We start from the raw sequence: 17413 nt of genomic DNA, 5'->3' as shown, positions 1-17413 counted from the left end.
TGCAATACCTCAGAGGCATTGTCCATAAGCAGCAATAACCTGTAGCATAGACATAATTAGAATGGCGACATCTTTCCCCTTTAACTTTGGAACGTAAATGGGTATCACGTGACTTCATAAGTTCATCAGTGCTGGTACCCTTACTTGATCTTCACTGCCCACAAATGCTGGGCAATTTCAGGTATACTGGGAATGAATAAACAGTGGCCCATATTGTCCAATAATATATTTTAACAACTTACCTGCCATAGGTACCCAAGTGCTGGCCTGTAGAATCTTTCCCTGATTCCATTCTATTACATTTGGGATTAGTAACATGCAACCCCACTCCCGAAACAATCCATGGACACTGAAAGGGTTTATTGAAGCCCAGGCACAAAAAAAAACCTATACTATTCCCAAAAAAGTACCTTAATTGCCAGCTCTGTTGTTACAATGGCACAAGACAGATAATGTAATGTAATGGGTGCCTGACAGGGTTGGGCTGCCAATAAGAAGAGACACCTTGTACTGTGCCTTTAACAAAGCTGTATGGGGGGGGGATGTGAGCAGCAATTCTTTTGAGGCTTTTGGTAAATCCCATGCTCAGGAATCACATTCAGCATTAACCAGTAATCTGTGGGCACACCTACCAGCTGATATCAATCTGGAACCTACCCCAGAGGTTATAAGAGGATTTGGTAGGAATGGGCCGATTGGTTGAGGCAGTCAGAATGGGCTCATGGGGAATGATGGTCTCCATCACGCTACTGCTATGGGGTGAGAACTGCAGACTTGCTATTGTATTATATACAGCTTATTATTATTGTATTATAAATAGCTTAAGTACTATGCATGGTTAAAGGGCATCTGATCAGCTTGCTAGATAGTTGACTGCAATGACTGAGATGGCCAGTGCAGCTGAGCTTTATTAGGTGTGTGATCTGAAGACACTGCTGTGCACATAAAGCACTTTTTATACCTCTATGATCGACCATAAAACCCCCATATTTGCCATACAGGTGTTGGTTCCAGATTGGGTCTATTGTATTGAAAGCAACATGTGTTTATCCCTTTTTGTTCGACAGTGCAGAGAATATAAATGGACAGACAGATATTGCTTTCAGTAGTTTTAAAAGATAAATGATCTAATAAACGACTCTGCTGTCTGAATATGCATTGCCTTATCTAAGAGAGTGGCAGAGATGCAATAAGACGGCTTATCTAAGGTACAGCAAACAAAACCAATTCCAATTTTACATACATAGAGGTATGATTAAGTAATCATTAATGCATCCATAGCCATTAAGAGGGGGAGTTTACCATTGGGTCAACTTTAGTTTCTTCTTGACTGGCCAATTTATGCCACTGATGTGTTCCTCTTCTGGGAATCTCTTTGCAGTTGCTGCATGTATATCAGCCAAAATTTCCAACCTGGAGCCTCAACAGGAGAGCCCTATCCCAGGTGAAACTGCAGGTGAGGGCTGCACCTCTTTTGGGGAGAAACTATTTTCTCATGATAGGTGCCCCTTAAACACCAGTTGGGTTTGGGCCTACCATCTCTGGCCATATAGAAATAGGTGAAAATAAATTTTGATGGTGTGGTATTAGCAGAACTAGTCAACCAGGTTTGTTCATAGCCTATACAGAGCGATCCCATACAACTATGGCAGCACCCCTAAATTTGCTCATGGCATGTACAGAGAGATACCATAAAACTATAGCAGCATAGGTATTCCTATGTACTAAGCACAATTCATCAGGAACAGTCTCCTAAGATTCCTCATAGTCTGTACAGAGATATCCCATAAAACTATGGCAACCTAGGTATTCCCCTGTACTAAGCACAATTCAGCAGGAACAGTCCCCTAAGTTTGCTCATAGCCTGTACAGAGAGATACCATAAAACTATGGCAGCACCCCTAAATGTGCTCATAGCATGTACAGAGAGCTACCATAAAACTATAGCAGCATAGGTATTCCTATGTACTAAGCACAATTCAGCAGGAACAGCCCCCTAAGTTTGTTCATAGCCTGTACAGAGAGATACCATAAAACTATGGCAGCATAGGTATTCCCCTGTACTAAGCACAATTCAGCAGGAACAGCCCCCAAAGTTTGCTCATAGCCTGTACATGTCAGTGCTGGGGAATGTAAGTAGAAAGGTTGGGGCTGCTGAAATATATTTCTGTACAGACATCAGTATTTTTGTGTTCCCAGAGCTCAAGTGTGGGACACGTCCTGAAATTGGTGATGAACCAGACCTGGAATTCACTTCCCGCATTGTGGGAGGAGGAGATGCTGCTGTTGGAGGACAACCATGGACGGTGGACATTTCCTAACCGTTTTTACTATTAGCTTTGTTTTGTTTTTTTCCACTATTAGTAAGGCCTTATGTGTACCTTGTGCTTGATGTTAACTTGGCTGAATCCATTTAGATCCATTTAGAACATTCCTAACGGTAGCTTTAAAGGGGTGGTTCACCTTTACAGTAACTTTCAGTATGTTATAGAATGGCTAATTATAAGCAGTTTTTTTTTTGTCCTTTTTTTTTTTTTTTTTAGTTTTTGAATGATTTGCTTTCTTCTGACTCATTCCAGCTTTCAAATTGGGGGTCACTGACCCCATTTAAAAAACAAATGCTCTGTTGGGCTACAAATGTATTGTTATTGTACTTTTTATTACTCAATCTTTCTATTCAGGGCCTCTCCTATTTGTATTCCAGTCTCTTCAAATCAATGCATGGTTGCTAAGGCAATTTGAACCCTAGCAACCAGATTGCTGAAATTGCAAACTGAAGAGCTGCTGAATAAAAAGCTAACTCAAAACCCACAAATAATATCAAATGAAAACCAATTGCAAATACTCAGAATATCCCTATCATACTAAAAGTTAATTTAAAGGTGAACCACCCCTTTCAGGCAGGGCGCTCCACATTCTAGGAAGAGCAATCATCAAAAAAACCTCAGGACCCAAGCATTTCAGATAAAAGATCCCACGTCCCCCCTCCCATAAACCTCTTGACTTAAAAAACCCACCATAGCTTTTGTACTCTTGAGGATTGGCCATTAATACATTTCTATATCTGCCCTGCAGGTGTCGCTAAAGCTGAATGAGAGGCATATCTGTGGGGGCAGCATTGTGCGCAAGGACATGGTGGTAACTGCGGCCCACTGTGTCTATCCTGTGACTGAGTAAGCCTCTGGTGGGGCTGCTGGGTAACTGGGAAAATTCCTATTTATTAGCCAAGGGTGACAATCTACACCCTATGTCCAAAGAGCTTGAGTGAAGCAGGGAAGCTGACTTGCACCAAGATGACCACAATGCATATGGTAGCACTAAATAATAAAATCCACTTGTTCTGGAGACCATGGCCCTGGGGTGGGGGGGCATTTCTGTACCTGGCTGTGGAAGGAGGTGATTCCAAATTTTCTCAAGTTTTGAAACTAAAATCTGCCCCTTTCAGAGGAGGCAACTAATGTTAGAGATGGAGAACAATAGAAGATTATAGGATCTCTGAAAGTGGTGTTGTGCCAGATACCCAAGTATAAGCCCTAACATGCTTCGCCCACACTCCTCACACCAACTACCTTCTCTCTCGCAGGATAAAAGTGAGCCACATGACTGTGATTGTTGGCGAATATGACCAGCAAGTTATGGACAGTCAAGAGCAGAGCATCCCCGTATCCCATATAGAGCCGCACCCAAATTACAGAGGGGATGGGAACATGGGCTATGACATTGCTCTTGTCTTTCTGTCTAAGCCAATCATCTTTGGTGAGTACAGTCAATTAAAGAGGAATGTAAACCAGGGGGTAGACAGAGAGGGCCCCAAGTGTGCTTCGAGGGTCATGAAAGGGCATGGCATGTAAGAGAGTTGGTTTGGGTGAATTGTGGGTTGGACTTCTATATATTTGGTGTAATGGGTGGATCAAAAGGCAAAGCCAACCAGCAGCCAGTTGGGGCCCAACTTGCCATGGGCCCAGGTAACCCATGGGTTAAAAAATGGGGGGGCCCTACTGACTTGGCAGTATGGGACCCTATGTGTCCTGATACCAGCGCTGATCTTAACCCTCTATCATTCTGATTGCACTGTCCGGCTCTCCAATAAAGGCAGCTTTGCAGAAACTTGGAAAAAAAAACATGGAATAGAAAAAACATTTTCTTTCAATATAAATTTACATTAGGCAAATCTTACAGGATAAATGTGGTGACCCTTTAAGAAGCATTTTGAATTTTGGACTTTTAATCCTATGTCTATTTTATATTCAGGCTCCCAGGTGCAACCCATTTGCCTTCCGCAGGTGGGAGAGAAGATTGAAGCCGGAACCTTGTGTGTTTCCAGCGGCTGGGGGAGGCTTGAAGAAAGTAAGTGGGTTTATATAATTTAGTAGAAAGATAAGGGTAATGTACCCCTTACTGTAAATGATGAGGATATTAGAAGTCAGAGGATTTCTGCAACCATAAAAGGCACAAGGCTCTAGGATGAGTTTTATATAGGGAACGCTGAGTTTCATGCATATAGTATAAGGGATAGTGTACCCCCTAAATCGAATTCACTGAGGGGTTAAGTGACCATATAAAGGCACAAGGCTGCAGACTGAGAACTCTTGAGTATCATTCATGTATTATAAGGAATAATGTACCCCCTACTGTTAATAAGTGTAGCACCTGGTTGGCTGTATTTAGACAAATACCCACTAGCATGATAAAGCATTGGCTACACGCGACTTACACAACAGGGTCAGGGCGTTCGCCAAGTGGAAGCTATCCCTTTAACAGATGCAGCCACTATCCGACAGGATTTTTAGTCCCATCTGATCTCGATCTGGCCGACTTTCGGCCAGATCTCGATCGGGGAAGCCCGTCGGGGGGGGCCCCCTTTTATCGCCCCGTGTATGGCTACCTTAACACCCTATCCACTGAGGCCCTGCACTAAAGGCAAACAAGAAGCCTTTGGGAAGCTACTCCCTGCTACTATCCTTGACGGAGCACACAGCTGCTCATGCTATATAAAGCTGACTATCTCGCTCTCCTAGAGAGTCTATTAAAGATCTGACCTAATGATAGCTAACCTCATTCACAGGGTTTCCTGGTCCCTGACTTAATCACCAAAGGTACAGGTCCCTTTGGGGCGAATGGCTTTACTGGGGCCTTGGTGATCCCAGGCTCAATGGGAAACACCTAGCAGCACAGACACTAGGAGCCAGAGGAAGAGGCCACTCCCTACACACACTATATAGCAGTGTGGCAGGAAATGGTATTACACCTTTTGACCAATAACTAATGATGTACTAAATGGGATGTTATAGGGGCTTAATCCAATAACAATAGATATAAGAAAGAGGGTAAGGATTTTAAGGTGGCCATACACGGGCCGTTAAAAGCTGCAAGTCGGCAGCTTATTGACCCGTGTATGGGGCCCCCCGACGGGCTTCCCTGATCGAGATCTGGCCGAAAGTCGGGCAGATCTCGATCGGACTAAAAATCCCCCGTAAAAGACCACCCGTAAAGCCACCGTTAGGATCCGGTCGTTGGGCCCTAGGGCCCACAATCTGATCAGCTCTCAAGGTGGGCATATCGTGGAGAGAGCCGCTCGTTTGGTGACATCGCCAAACGAGTGGATCTCTCAGTGTATGGCCACCTTAACTCTATAGGGCATAGCAGATCCTATAGGCCCCTACATAAGGATATTAGAAGTAGGGATGCACCAAATACAGGATTCTGCCTTTTTCAGCAGGATTCAGCTGAATCCATGTGCCTGGCCAAACTGAATCCGAATCCAAAAAATCACATCACACATACAAAAGTCAAAAATGTTTTACTTCTTTACCTCTTTTCCCCCTAATTTACATATGTCAAGTAGGCTTCAGATTCAGTTCAGTATTCTGTAAAATTTTTGACAAAGGATTCTGGATTTGGCTAAATCCTAAAATAGTATCTCCTTAAATTAGTGTCACTGAGGGGTACCGTTACCATATAAAGGTACAAGGTTGCAGGCGGAGTTATACAGGGAACTCTTGAGTATCACTCATATATTATAAGGGATAATGTCTTCCCTACTGTAAATAAGGATATTAGAAGTCACTGAGGGGTTCTGTGAGCTCTTTGTTGGCGGTTCAACTATACCCCATGTTCCTGTTCTATCTCTAGATGGGGACTTGTCCCCAGTCCTACAGGAAGTAAAACTGCCAGTCATTGATAATGGCACCTGCCATGCTGTGTTGGAGCCCATAGGGCATCCCGTATTAGATGACACAATGTTATGTGCTGGATTCCCAGAAGGAGGGATGGATGCCTGCCAGGTAATGAAATAATTTACTTTTACCCCTTAACTGTTGTCGTTCTGAAGCAATGTGGCAGGAGGGGGGGCTGGTCTTGTAGAATAGACAGTTGCAGTATAACCTTGAAGGGCCTCTATGCAAAAGAGTGATTTGCACCTACCTCCTCACCACCTTCCCCTCTGTTGGAGAATACAATCATCCCACCCTCAGGCCCAGAGAACGCCAAGGAATTCAGCCACCAACTGCTACTGCTTTTGAGAGTTGGAGGGAAAAAGCACCATATGTCAGTACAGGTATGGGATCTGTTATCCAGAAACCAGTTATCCACAAAGCTCCGTATTACGGAATGGCCATCTCCCATAGACTCCATTTTATCCAAATAATCCAAATTTTAAACAATTTCCTTTTTCTCTGTAATAATAAAACAGTAGCTTGTCCAAACTAAGATATAATTAAATATGAAATAGATTAGGAGTTGGGGAGCACCATCCGTCCAAAATAAAGGATGGTGTGCAAGGTCAGATAATAGTTAATAATACAAAGGAAGAAAAAGAAATGACCCTTCACATTGCACCTTCCCATCCATGTGTTGTAACCATACGATTGAAGTGATTATTAAAACTTAACTTTTAATATGACCAGTAAAATTATGTCTAGATAGCAATATTAAAATATTGGTTAGGCAGGAGGCTGATTGACTAATAAGCCAGGGGTAGGAGGGATAAAGTCACCTGAGAGTGACTGTTGGTTGGAGCAAAACAATCAATCTTTTCAATTTCTTGACGATTGTTCATATAACAGAGGTATCAGTTCCCCACAGGCCACCCCTTCTCCCACCTTAGGATCCCTCCCTTCAGGTCTACAATCACCATGCAGGGTGATTGGGGTATCGAGGCCTAAAAAGCAGCCTGAGTGGCAAGCGGTTGTAAATTAACCAAAATTATCAGAATATTGTTAGCACGTTCTTTGCCCCACGGATCGTCCATTGACCAACCCCTTCACCCTCAGAAGTGCCCTCCCGATCCGTTCTCCCCAGCTAATTGCGTTGTCCCTATCCGACGCCTGCCTAACCGAAAACTAAAATTGCGCCTAGAGGCGTGAAGGGGTTGGTCAATGGACAATCGTCAAGAAATTGAAAAGATTGATTGTTTTGCTCCAACCAACAGTCACTCTCAGGTGACTTTATCCCTCCTACCCCTGGCTTATTAGTCAATCAGCCTCCTGCCTAACCAATATTTTAATATTGCTATCTAGACATAATTTTACTGGTCATATTAAAAGTTAAGTTTTAATAATCACTTCAATCGTATGGTTACAACACATGGATGGGAAGGTGCATTGTGAAGGGTCATTTCTTTTTCTTCCTTTGTATTAAGATATAATTAATCCTTATTGGAAGCAAAACCAGCCTGTTGGGTATATTTCATGTTTACAGGATTTTCTAGTAGACTTAAGGTAGGAAGATCCAAATTATGGAAATACCAGTTATCCGGAAGACTCCATGTCCTGGGCATTTATAGCCCCCAACTTTGTGAATACTAAATAAATGTAATTACTGAAACAGTTTTAAGTGGGCCCCCTATATCTCCTGGGCACCAGGATCTGCTTCCTTCTATAGTTATGCTAATTTTCCACTAATCATTTTTTGGCAGGACTGTACAACATATTTCCTGCTTTAGACTTTCAGTGAGATTGGGCTGTTGGTGCAGTCATGGAAACTGTTTGCTTTTGGCATAGATAACCATTCTCTAAATTAGCCTGTTTCCTACTGACATTCAGGGCGATTCTGGAGGACCCTTTGTATGCAGACGGCGCTCTGGGGTGTGGTTCTTGGCTGGATGTGTATCCTGGGGCCTTGGCTGTGGGAGAAGCTGGGGTGCCAAACAGATCATACGCAGCCAGAGTGGATCCCCTGCAATTTTCTCCAGGGTCTCCTCAGTGTTGGACTTCCTGAGACCCCCTAAACTAACTGGTATGCTTATATCTGCTCCACTAAACTGTTATAGTCACGATGGACAAAAAAAGGCCATAGTGTAATGGTTACGATTTTTTGGTTCAAACAATGCCTTGGAATTCTAACTGTGATAAGGGCACCCATAGGTCATGACAAGGTTACAAAGGGAAACCTTGGTCTCTAGTATCTAGGATTCCAAATAGGTGTTCACCCCAAATCTCAACCTAACTGAGTGACCTTTGATCTGGGCTTTCAAGGGTATTTAGGATAGAAAATATGCATTCTAAATTTGAACCTAAATTAACCTTCAGGGTGAGCCCCTGCCATTGTTCCAACATATTCCAAATAAGCCAAACATGAACATTGTGTACAAACACTGATCACTACAGGAGATAGAAGGACCCGTTCAAACAAACTTACAATCTAAAAGGGATTGTGAGATAGTCTGATGCAATATGGAAGGGAATTCCAAAGAAGGGGTGTAGCTCTAGCCATGCATTAAATGTTTAGATGTGAAGGAAGGCTGGATTGCCCCTGGTTTTATCATAAAAGGTAGTGGAATCCAGTGTAAACATTGGCAAAGGAAGAGTGGATGGTGAAGTTTATGAACCGGGAAGCTGTATTTATAATGGACTGGATGAGGGGAAAGCCATAAAAATTTCCATAGTCAGTAGATAACATCTAAAATTATTTTGGCCTACTATGTAAGTTGTCAAACTGGCCAATTTCTACCCAGCAGTGAAATAAATTGTCAAGAATCCATGTCTCAAAGACCTTCAGTGATGTCCTCAAACTGAGTCAACTAGTAGGAGTCTCCGTTTGGATCCTTGATGCCTGGAAGATTTTCAGTGACATGATGACCTCCGTAGCAATCAAGAACCATCAACCCTTATACCTGGAAGACTTAAGTAACCTTTCTTTGATAGGAGTCAACAACTATCATCCTTCATGTATAGAATACCTTCAGTGACATGTCTTTTGTTAGAGTTAAGTGGAGTTCAATAGGTGTTTCAGTAGGATTCCTTCATGCCTAGAAGACTTTCAGTAACAGGTCCTAAGAATCCAGAACCATCAAGAGCCTGCTTAGCAGACCTCCAGTTAAATCTTCAGTAGTCTTGACTTGTATGCAATAAACTTGGGGGTCAGTTTATAACTATAGTTCCACCAGGGCTGTTCATTATAGATATCAACCACTTTCACTAACTGTGCTAAGGCCAGTTCTAAGCAAAACAAAATGTGGATAGAGGTCAATCATGGCTTAGTTACATGCCCACTGAGAATAACGATGTCCAAAGCAAAACACCACCTGTGGCTTTTTTTCCAAAATAAACATAACAAATTTTTTTGAACTTTGGATTTTTATTTTATTGTAATGTAAAGCTATTACATTTTATTTGTAGGAGGCTGCAGTTCTAAAGGAAGGACAATTACTGGTAAAAATGGAACAGTTAGGTACCCCCTAAGTGGCAACTATTCCATTAACAGGTGAGCAGCACCCTGAGCTTAATTACTTTTTTTGTTCTATCCCTGGCTGAAAGCTTAAGGTATACTGTGTTTTTAACTTTGCAGTGTTTGCCGCTGGATGTTGGCGGTACAGAAAGCTAAAATGATCGAAATCCGATTTCTCCAGTTGGATATAGAAGATCATGCCACTTGCACTTTTGACTATTTGTCTTTTACGGTGAACGAGAAAATGATCCGTGAGTACATAGTTTGGGAGCCCGTGCTGTGTGGTTTATTTTCTATGGGGTGTGATTTCAGGCCGATGAAACCAAATAAACACTGGAATTGTTTCCATTCCATAGATTCTTTCTGAGTTTCACTCAGCGTCTCTCCAATGAATTCCAAATAAACCCTTAATACAACATTAATCCTGATATTAGATAACCTCACATGATTAAGTTATGAGATGTATGTGTCCTATTTTTGTAGGCATTAAGAAAATAGACCCCTCTCCCTCTAGACTACCACTAGAATATTCTGGTCCCACCCACTGCTTGTATTGTATAAACTAGGTTTTTCCTAATGGACACTTATATTTTCAATTTAATTTAGCTATATACAGGGTATATAGGTATATATATTATATTAGGTATATACAGATTTTTTTTTGAAGATATTACTGGCTCATTCTTCAGTTTAAGCCTTGTCTTAGCAGCCATTGCTGTACTGCTGGCAACCTCCATTCCATGACCCCTTCCACAGTACTCTTATTTTTTTCTTATCCCATTACAATAAGCCAGGAAAGGGAGTGTAGGAGGGGTGTGGCCATACAAACAGGGCCATAAATGGCAGTCTTCATGATAGGCATATCTTCTGTGTTTTCAAATAACATGTAGACAATGATACCATACGTCTATGATAATGTAGGTAGTCCTCTGTACTCTCCACAAATTCTGCTACAAAATATAATTAGTATAGTGTCCCTTTAATATCTTGCCTTTCCTACCAAGCTGTAAGTATCTCAATACTGACCCTGATGAGTTGAGGTTCTCTACCCCATCACAGACTGGACTATAAGTTCTAGTCCAACCAGTGTCGGACTGGGACACCAGGGGCCCACCCAAAAACCTTAGACCAGAGGCCCACCAAAAGACCTTAGATCAGGGGCTCACTCTCAGTACTATTATAATTCCTCTCCTCGCGAAACCTCTATTCTGCTAGTCTCTTTTCTTCACATACTATAATCTATTATTCAATTTATTTAGTCTCTCTGTTCTCATAGATATAGGTAATGTCCATGAAATATGCCAAATGTTTTGAAGCAGGAGGGCCCACTGACACCTGGGCCCAAGGGAGTTTTCCTGGTATCCCTGTGGGCCCAGGTGAGTCTAGCCTGCTGTTATGGCAACTTTCATTGAGAATCAAAGGGACAGACAAGGTTCCCTAGTACACTGTTCATTATTGGATAATTAAAATATATATATTCTTTATCCTGTAGGAAAGGTTTGTGGATCCACCATCCCTTCTCCTTTAATTGTGCGCTCTAATAAAGTAACAGTCACTTTCTTCTCTGACGGGACCTTCACAGGCCGTGGATTTGAGATCCAGTTCTTGGCAATACCAACTAAAGCAGGTGAGTGTTTGTTGCTATTATAGCATAAGGTTTTGGTGACCAATTAAAGAACCGATAGCTTTCCTTGCCTCTGATAGCATCTGCCTGTGGTAGTGCCAAGATTTTGAAGAAGAAAGGAATGATTTACAGCCCTAATTATCCTGATCCATATCCCAGACTAAAGACTTGTAGCTGGATTATTGAAGCCCCAGAGAATCACATTGTTAAGGTACAACTTCATGTTCTTTATAGGAGTGGGAGCTGCCATATTCTTTTCCTATTCTATAGTTTGGTACTTGCGTTGGAATGATATTCTCTGGGTATTTAAAATTATATTGGGCTTCCAAAGTGCTAAGTTGCTTGTCTTCTCCAAGGCCTGGAACATTTGCTTTCAGAGGAGCCTGCATACCTATCAACTATTACATCTTTCTTAGAATACAAAGGGATTTTTTAAGAAATGGGTGGGATTATGGCCAAAGACGGATTTATGAACATTTGTAAAAAAATTCCTCTCTCCGGTAAAACCTTTTTTCTTTCTCTTCAGCTGAAATTTGAAGACTTTAATGTTGAGTATGGACACGGGTGTATATACGATGCCGTGGAGGTTTATGATGGCGCTGAAGAAAAACAGCTGATTGGTATATAGTGTGTTATGGTTAACAGCCCTTGATTTATGTACAGTGGAAGGACTGCAATTGGTCCTTTCACCTGTTGACTGTCCAATCAGATAAAGATTTGGTATCTGGGAAAGAACTAAAGGGAAATTGGTTTGTCTTGATCTGAGAGGATCCTAGTAGGCAAATAATCCAGGATTCCATACACTACAAGATGACCATACACAAGATCCTGGGCCAAGTCAAACCTACAGTAGGACCTATGGAAACCCATCAGACAAGGACTACATAAAAACACTGATGCAGTCGTCGTTTGATGGTGTTTTCAAACATGCCCTATAAGTATCTTTTTTTAGAATACCTGGCAAGGGCCAGCCAACTGGTTTCTCTGCCTTTCTGTAAAACTGGCCTTGGGTTAAGATCAAACCTGGAATCATAGTTTGGATGCATGGTGGATACCCAATGTTGAGTCCAGCAGACGTGCAGCATTACTGGGTTGATTATAATAGCCTTCCCATAAGTGTTTGATCTAATCTGTTTCCAGCTCGGCTCTGTGGATATACTCTCCCACTCCCAATCTCCAGTCCAGAAAATACTATGCTGATACGCTTCAAGACTGACATGGAGAATAGTTACCCAGGTTTTAAGGTCAAATTCAGCTTTGTACCAAAAGGTAAGTGTGAGCATACTTTGACTTTACCTACATGGTGCCAAGAACTACAGAACCCAGTATGAGGTTCTCAAGAGACTGCTAGTCCATGACCTCAGAATACTCAAATGAGAAGGTTGCTTATGGTACACAAGTTAGTGGTTGACCAAGGACTTGGGATCTCTCCAGAACCAGTTCCTGCTGCATGGTTTGCATGAATACTGGCATAATACTGAATAAGACATAGTTTCTTGAATTTCTTCGTCATTGCAATGACCAAATCTAATCACAGAACAGCCCAATTCTGTTAATTAAACCATTTTTCCCTTTATTTTTTGTCCACCCAGAGAAGCAATTTTCACTTCCTGTTGATGACACTCCTACAATCAGCATGCTCCACCCAAGAGCCATTGCACTAGGTGAGTAAAATTGAAAATATTTGACGGCAGCTTAGCATGGCCTTTATTATATATTTTATATGGTTTTTGAATTATTTGACTTTCTTTTGGGGCTCATTGTAAGCTGCAGTGGGGAGTCACTGACCTTGGCAACTAAGACCATGGTTGCTCCTCTTATGTGCTCTAGGGCAGATGAGGACACTTTTGTAGTGTGGTTGCAGCGGGTTCTTAAACTGGCAAATTTGACCTGGGTAACCATTTTGTTTAGAGTATATCAGAGGTCTTTTAGGATCCAGGTTCCCCTTTGTAAGACAATATTTTAGCAGATGCTTAACTTAAAATATGTAGGAAACTTTCACTTTCTTGTATATGCAGGAATTAATGACCGTGTATATATGCATCTTTCCCCAAAATTTAACCTAATTTGCCTTCAGGCTGCTCACCATCACTACTTTGAGCACCACTAGGGCAGGAAGCATAACCCTTAAGATAGACCTTCAGTGTTGGACCCTAGGTGTCTAGTGCTTTAAGATTCACTCTAATTTTCCCAAGTGTTTTTACATTAGCACACGGATATTAATCCTCCATAATGTATGGGGCCTAATTGGCTCTCTATGCACCTTCCAGATGTCTGTGGCATGGCTCCCATGACCCCAAAGTGGTGGCTGCCTCGTATTGTTGGCGGAGAAGAAGCCAGTCCAAATAGCTGGCCATGGCAAGTTCAGATCTTTTTCCTAAAAACCTTTCATTGTGGAGGTGCCATTATTTCACCTCAGTGGATTCTGACTGCTGCTCACTGTATACAGTAAGTATGGTATGCCAATTACGGTCAGTCAATAGTACAGATTTATAAGACTCTCAGAGTTCCATGTATGACTTATATGGTCATGGTCTTAATGGTGAATTAATATCCTCATAAATTTGAATGCCCAGTAGGGGAACATTATTGGCTACATGCTCTACAGTGCCTTCTGTAAGGCTACTGTCCAGAAAACATGTTTCTGCAACAGTTCGGATGAGTATTGCCAGAAATATACAATTAGCAGTTTGAGTCTTTCGTTTTGTGCTTATTTGTAATTGGGTTTGCTTGTAGGGCCGCTGAACCCTCTTATTGGACTGTCATTGCTGGGGACCATAATCGGATGCTGAATGAGTCAACAGAGCAGGTACAACAATGGAGCAAATTCTTTTCTGTGTTCAGATCTAAAAATATAGTCTAGTGAGGAGTCTGCTGGTCATCACCATGGCTCCTATGTCTTTATTTTACATTAGTCTTTGTACATTACAAATATGTATCGCCCATGGGGCTCCAGTTGAAGAGCCCTGATGTAAACATAGTTAGTCTTAAGACAATTTGCAGCTCTTGGTTTTTGTAGGAATTCACTTCTGTCGAAAGGGATGAGGTTCTCTGGCAATGCAAGAAAGCTGGTGCTCCCATGTGAAGTGTTAGACCTGTGTACAGCCTTCTTATTAAGTCCTTGGTACTTTTATCTACCCTACCCTAGGGCCCTTTCCTAAAATAGCCAGTGATTTTTGTCATACTATCTCAAGGGTGATGTAAGCAGCATGACCTCCATTGACGAACTAGAAGGCAGTGAATAATGTCCAGATCATGTTGCCCAGAAGAATGTGTTCTTGATAAGAGCTTTATTTATCGTTTGTTTCGTTATGGAATAAAATATCAAAAACTAGCTGGATATTTTTGCTTTCCTACAGATTAGGAACATTAAGACCATCCGGATCCATGACAACTATAACTCTGAAACCTATGATAATGACATTGCCTTGTTGTATCTAGAGGAGCCACTGGACTTGAATGATTTTGTAAGGCCGGTGTGCCTCCCAGAACCAGAAGAGGTGCTTACCCCTGCCTCCGTGTGTGTGGTTACTGGTTGGGGGAACACTGCTGAAGGTAACAATGATCAATTCTTACATCATCCTACCTACCAACCAATCACCTTACAGGACATCTGTTCAACTCCATGATTGGGGCCCACGAGGAAGCCTGTGTCTGCAATGCTCTATAATTCTTGTAGACAAGAGTTCACTTTCTATTAAAGCACATGATGCTACAATGATGCTTTTACTTAGTAGTTGACTGGGCAACATCAGTTGAAAGATTTTTGGGTTATTTGAAGCTTGGATTATTTGACCCAAACATGTACAGGGTCCAGGGCAGTTACCCCTGCTCATGCCATCAAACAGACTGTATTCCATGCAAGCAAAATTTGCCTCCAAGCATAAGAACTATAGGTTCCATGCAGGGTGCTGCCACTTTGCAGAGTGATTTGCCTAAATTAGGAAACTGAGCAGCAAAAATAATATAAATGCGAGTTATACACTAAATGGGAATGTGTGGGAGTTTCCTTAAATGAGAAGGATCTTTGGGGTTTTGTAGACAACAAGTTGTCTAATCCTGGGCAGTGTCTACTAAAGCCAATAAAGTTCTGTCTTGCATAAAAAAGGGCATTAACTCAAGGGATGAAAACATAATTATGCCTCTTTATAGGTCCCTGGTAAGGCCTCATCTGGAGTATGAAGTGCAGTTTTGGACTCCAGTCCTTAAGAGGGATATAAATGAGCTGGAGAGAGTGCAGAGACGTGCAACTAAACTGGTTAGGGATGGAAGACTTCAATTATGAGGGTAGACTGTCAAGGTTGGAGTTGTTTTCTCTGGAATAAAGGCGCTTGCGAGGGGATATGATTACACTTTACAAGTGCATTAGAGGCCATTATAGACAAATAGCAGGGGACCTTTTTACCCATAAAGAGGATCACTGTACCAGAGGCCACCCCTTTAGACTAGAAGAAAAGCACTTTCATTTGAAGTAATGCAGGTGGTTCTTTACAGTGAGGTCAGTGAGATTGTGGAATGCACTGCCGGGTGATGTTGTAAAGGCTGATTCTGTTAATGCCTTTAAGAGTGGCTTGAATGATTTCTTGGGATAGGACATAATATCAAAGGCTATTGTGATAACTAAATTCTATAGTTCTATAGATATTGGTATCTATAATTTATCTTAGAGTAGGGAGGGGTGTGTGTATGGATGCCGAGTTTTCATGTGGAGGGGTTGAACTTGATGGACTTTTTTTTTTTTAATTTTTTCCAACCCGATTTAACTATGTAACTATAAGCACCAGCTTTGAGGCCACTGGGAGCAACATCCAAGGGGTTGGTGAGCAACATGTTGCTCATGAGCCACTGGCTGGGGATCACGGTTATATACTATCATCCATGTGCCACTATATATGTGAGCAGTGCCTAGTAGAGCGCAACAACCCCTACTAAAACTCAAAGTAGTTGCTGAACTATAGAATCTGATGGCAGCTTACAAGAATGGGGTAGAAAGTCCACTCGTGGGCTGAACGAGAAGGCTTTTGAAAGCAGTTTAGAAGGAGAGAGACAGACCTCATACATTGGCTGGATTAGAACACGCTTATGGCACTATAGTGAGTGTGAAGGGTTATGGAATTTTGGCACAGTCAACTAGCCATAATGTCTTTCTCGGCTTATGACTCTAGGAAACTGCTATAGAGAGAAAAATGGTCAGCATCTTTCTAAGTTCTCACTGTGTCTCTTCCATAGATGGTCAACCTGCTCTTGGTCTTCAGCAGTTGCAGCTTCCCATCCTTGACAGCATAATCTGCAACACATCCTATTACTCTGGGGAGCTGACCGACCATATGTTGTGTGCAGGATTCCCCTCCACTAAGGAAAAGGATGCGTGCCAGGTCAGTGGTATTTATAGGGGAGGTGGGGTAGGGCATAGATTAGCACACTACTGGGACATGCCACTGTACAAAGGTGGAACAATACCTTGAATGACTCTTAACAAGACCCTTATTTACTCCCTTCACCTCAGTCTGTTAGAAAACATGCCATGCCTAGTGGCTCTATGGGGACCAAAGCTACTGTAAATATTTCACCCTTAAAGCAGACTGTTATATGGGAGTCTAATTTTATATGTAAGGGCTATTCCCCTATAGTGTATCACAAGTACCAAACAAAATTACTTATGTTTTTTAACATATTTTAGGGGGACTCTGGAGGCCCACTGGTTTGCCAAAACGAGAAGGAGCAATTCAGTATTTATGGCCTTGTCAGCTGGGGTGAGGGATGTGGGCGAGTGTCGAAGCCTGGAGTATACACCAAAGTCCGCTTGTTCTTTACGTGGATACAAAACACACAACAGGGTATGTCAAGGGTAATTCAATAGTTAATAAAATGCACTGTGATTTGAGTTGAATGAGTCTTATGATTATAAGCTATCCTTCGTAGATCTTCAACAAGAGAATGCCCTGCTGAACAGCAAGTCGGTGGAGCAAAGAGAAGGGAAGGCTGCTGGAGGTAAAGTAGACCTGTACACCCCTTGACTCCCCATGCTCCACACTTCCATTTTAATCTAAATGAATGTGATGCTCCCTTTTTAAGTGTCCCTTTTTAGACTACAGCTGTCTCATACTCATGAAAATGTATTGG

At 42.0% G+C, this 17413-nt stretch overlaps 1 protein-coding gene across 2 annotated transcripts in view; it reads left to right on the top strand.

The window, feature by feature from the left end:
* Window positions 1-604: 604 nt before the first annotated feature.
* The window catches only part of ovch1.L (ovochymase 1 L homeolog), a 37735-nt gene continuing 20926 nt past the window's right edge, over window positions 605-17413 (top strand). Inside the window, exons 1-21 of one of the 2 annotated variants that reach the window (XM_041585001.1) lie at window positions 605-759; window positions 1382-1456; window positions 2200-2306; window positions 3076-3173; window positions 3584-3756; window positions 4252-4347; window positions 6133-6284; window positions 8043-8235; window positions 9618-9702; window positions 9787-9917; window positions 11159-11293; window positions 11371-11501; window positions 11817-11910; window positions 12431-12559; window positions 12883-12954; window positions 13561-13738; window positions 14027-14099; window positions 14650-14845; window positions 16520-16665; window positions 16971-17127; window positions 17213-17281. In XM_041585001.1, coding sequence (XP_041440935.1) covers window positions 687-759; window positions 1382-1456; window positions 2200-2306; window positions 3076-3173; window positions 3584-3756; window positions 4252-4347; window positions 6133-6284; window positions 8043-8235; window positions 9618-9702; window positions 9787-9917; window positions 11159-11293; window positions 11371-11501; window positions 11817-11910; window positions 12431-12559; window positions 12883-12954; window positions 13561-13738; window positions 14027-14099; window positions 14650-14845; window positions 16520-16665; window positions 16971-17127; window positions 17213-17281 — 2563 coding nt within the window. In that variant the 5' untranslated portion in view covers window positions 605-686. 2 annotated transcript variants of the gene reach the window in all.

Source organism: Xenopus laevis, chromosome 3L (genome assembly GCF_017654675.1).
Source record: "Xenopus laevis strain J_2021 chromosome 3L, Xenopus_laevis_v10.1, whole genome shotgun sequence".
NCBI classification, from domain to species: domain Eukaryota; kingdom Metazoa; phylum Chordata; class Amphibia; order Anura; family Pipidae; genus Xenopus; species Xenopus laevis.
The sequence above is the reverse complement of the archived record's forward strand: the minus strand, read 5'-3'. Positions and strand labels throughout refer to the sequence as shown.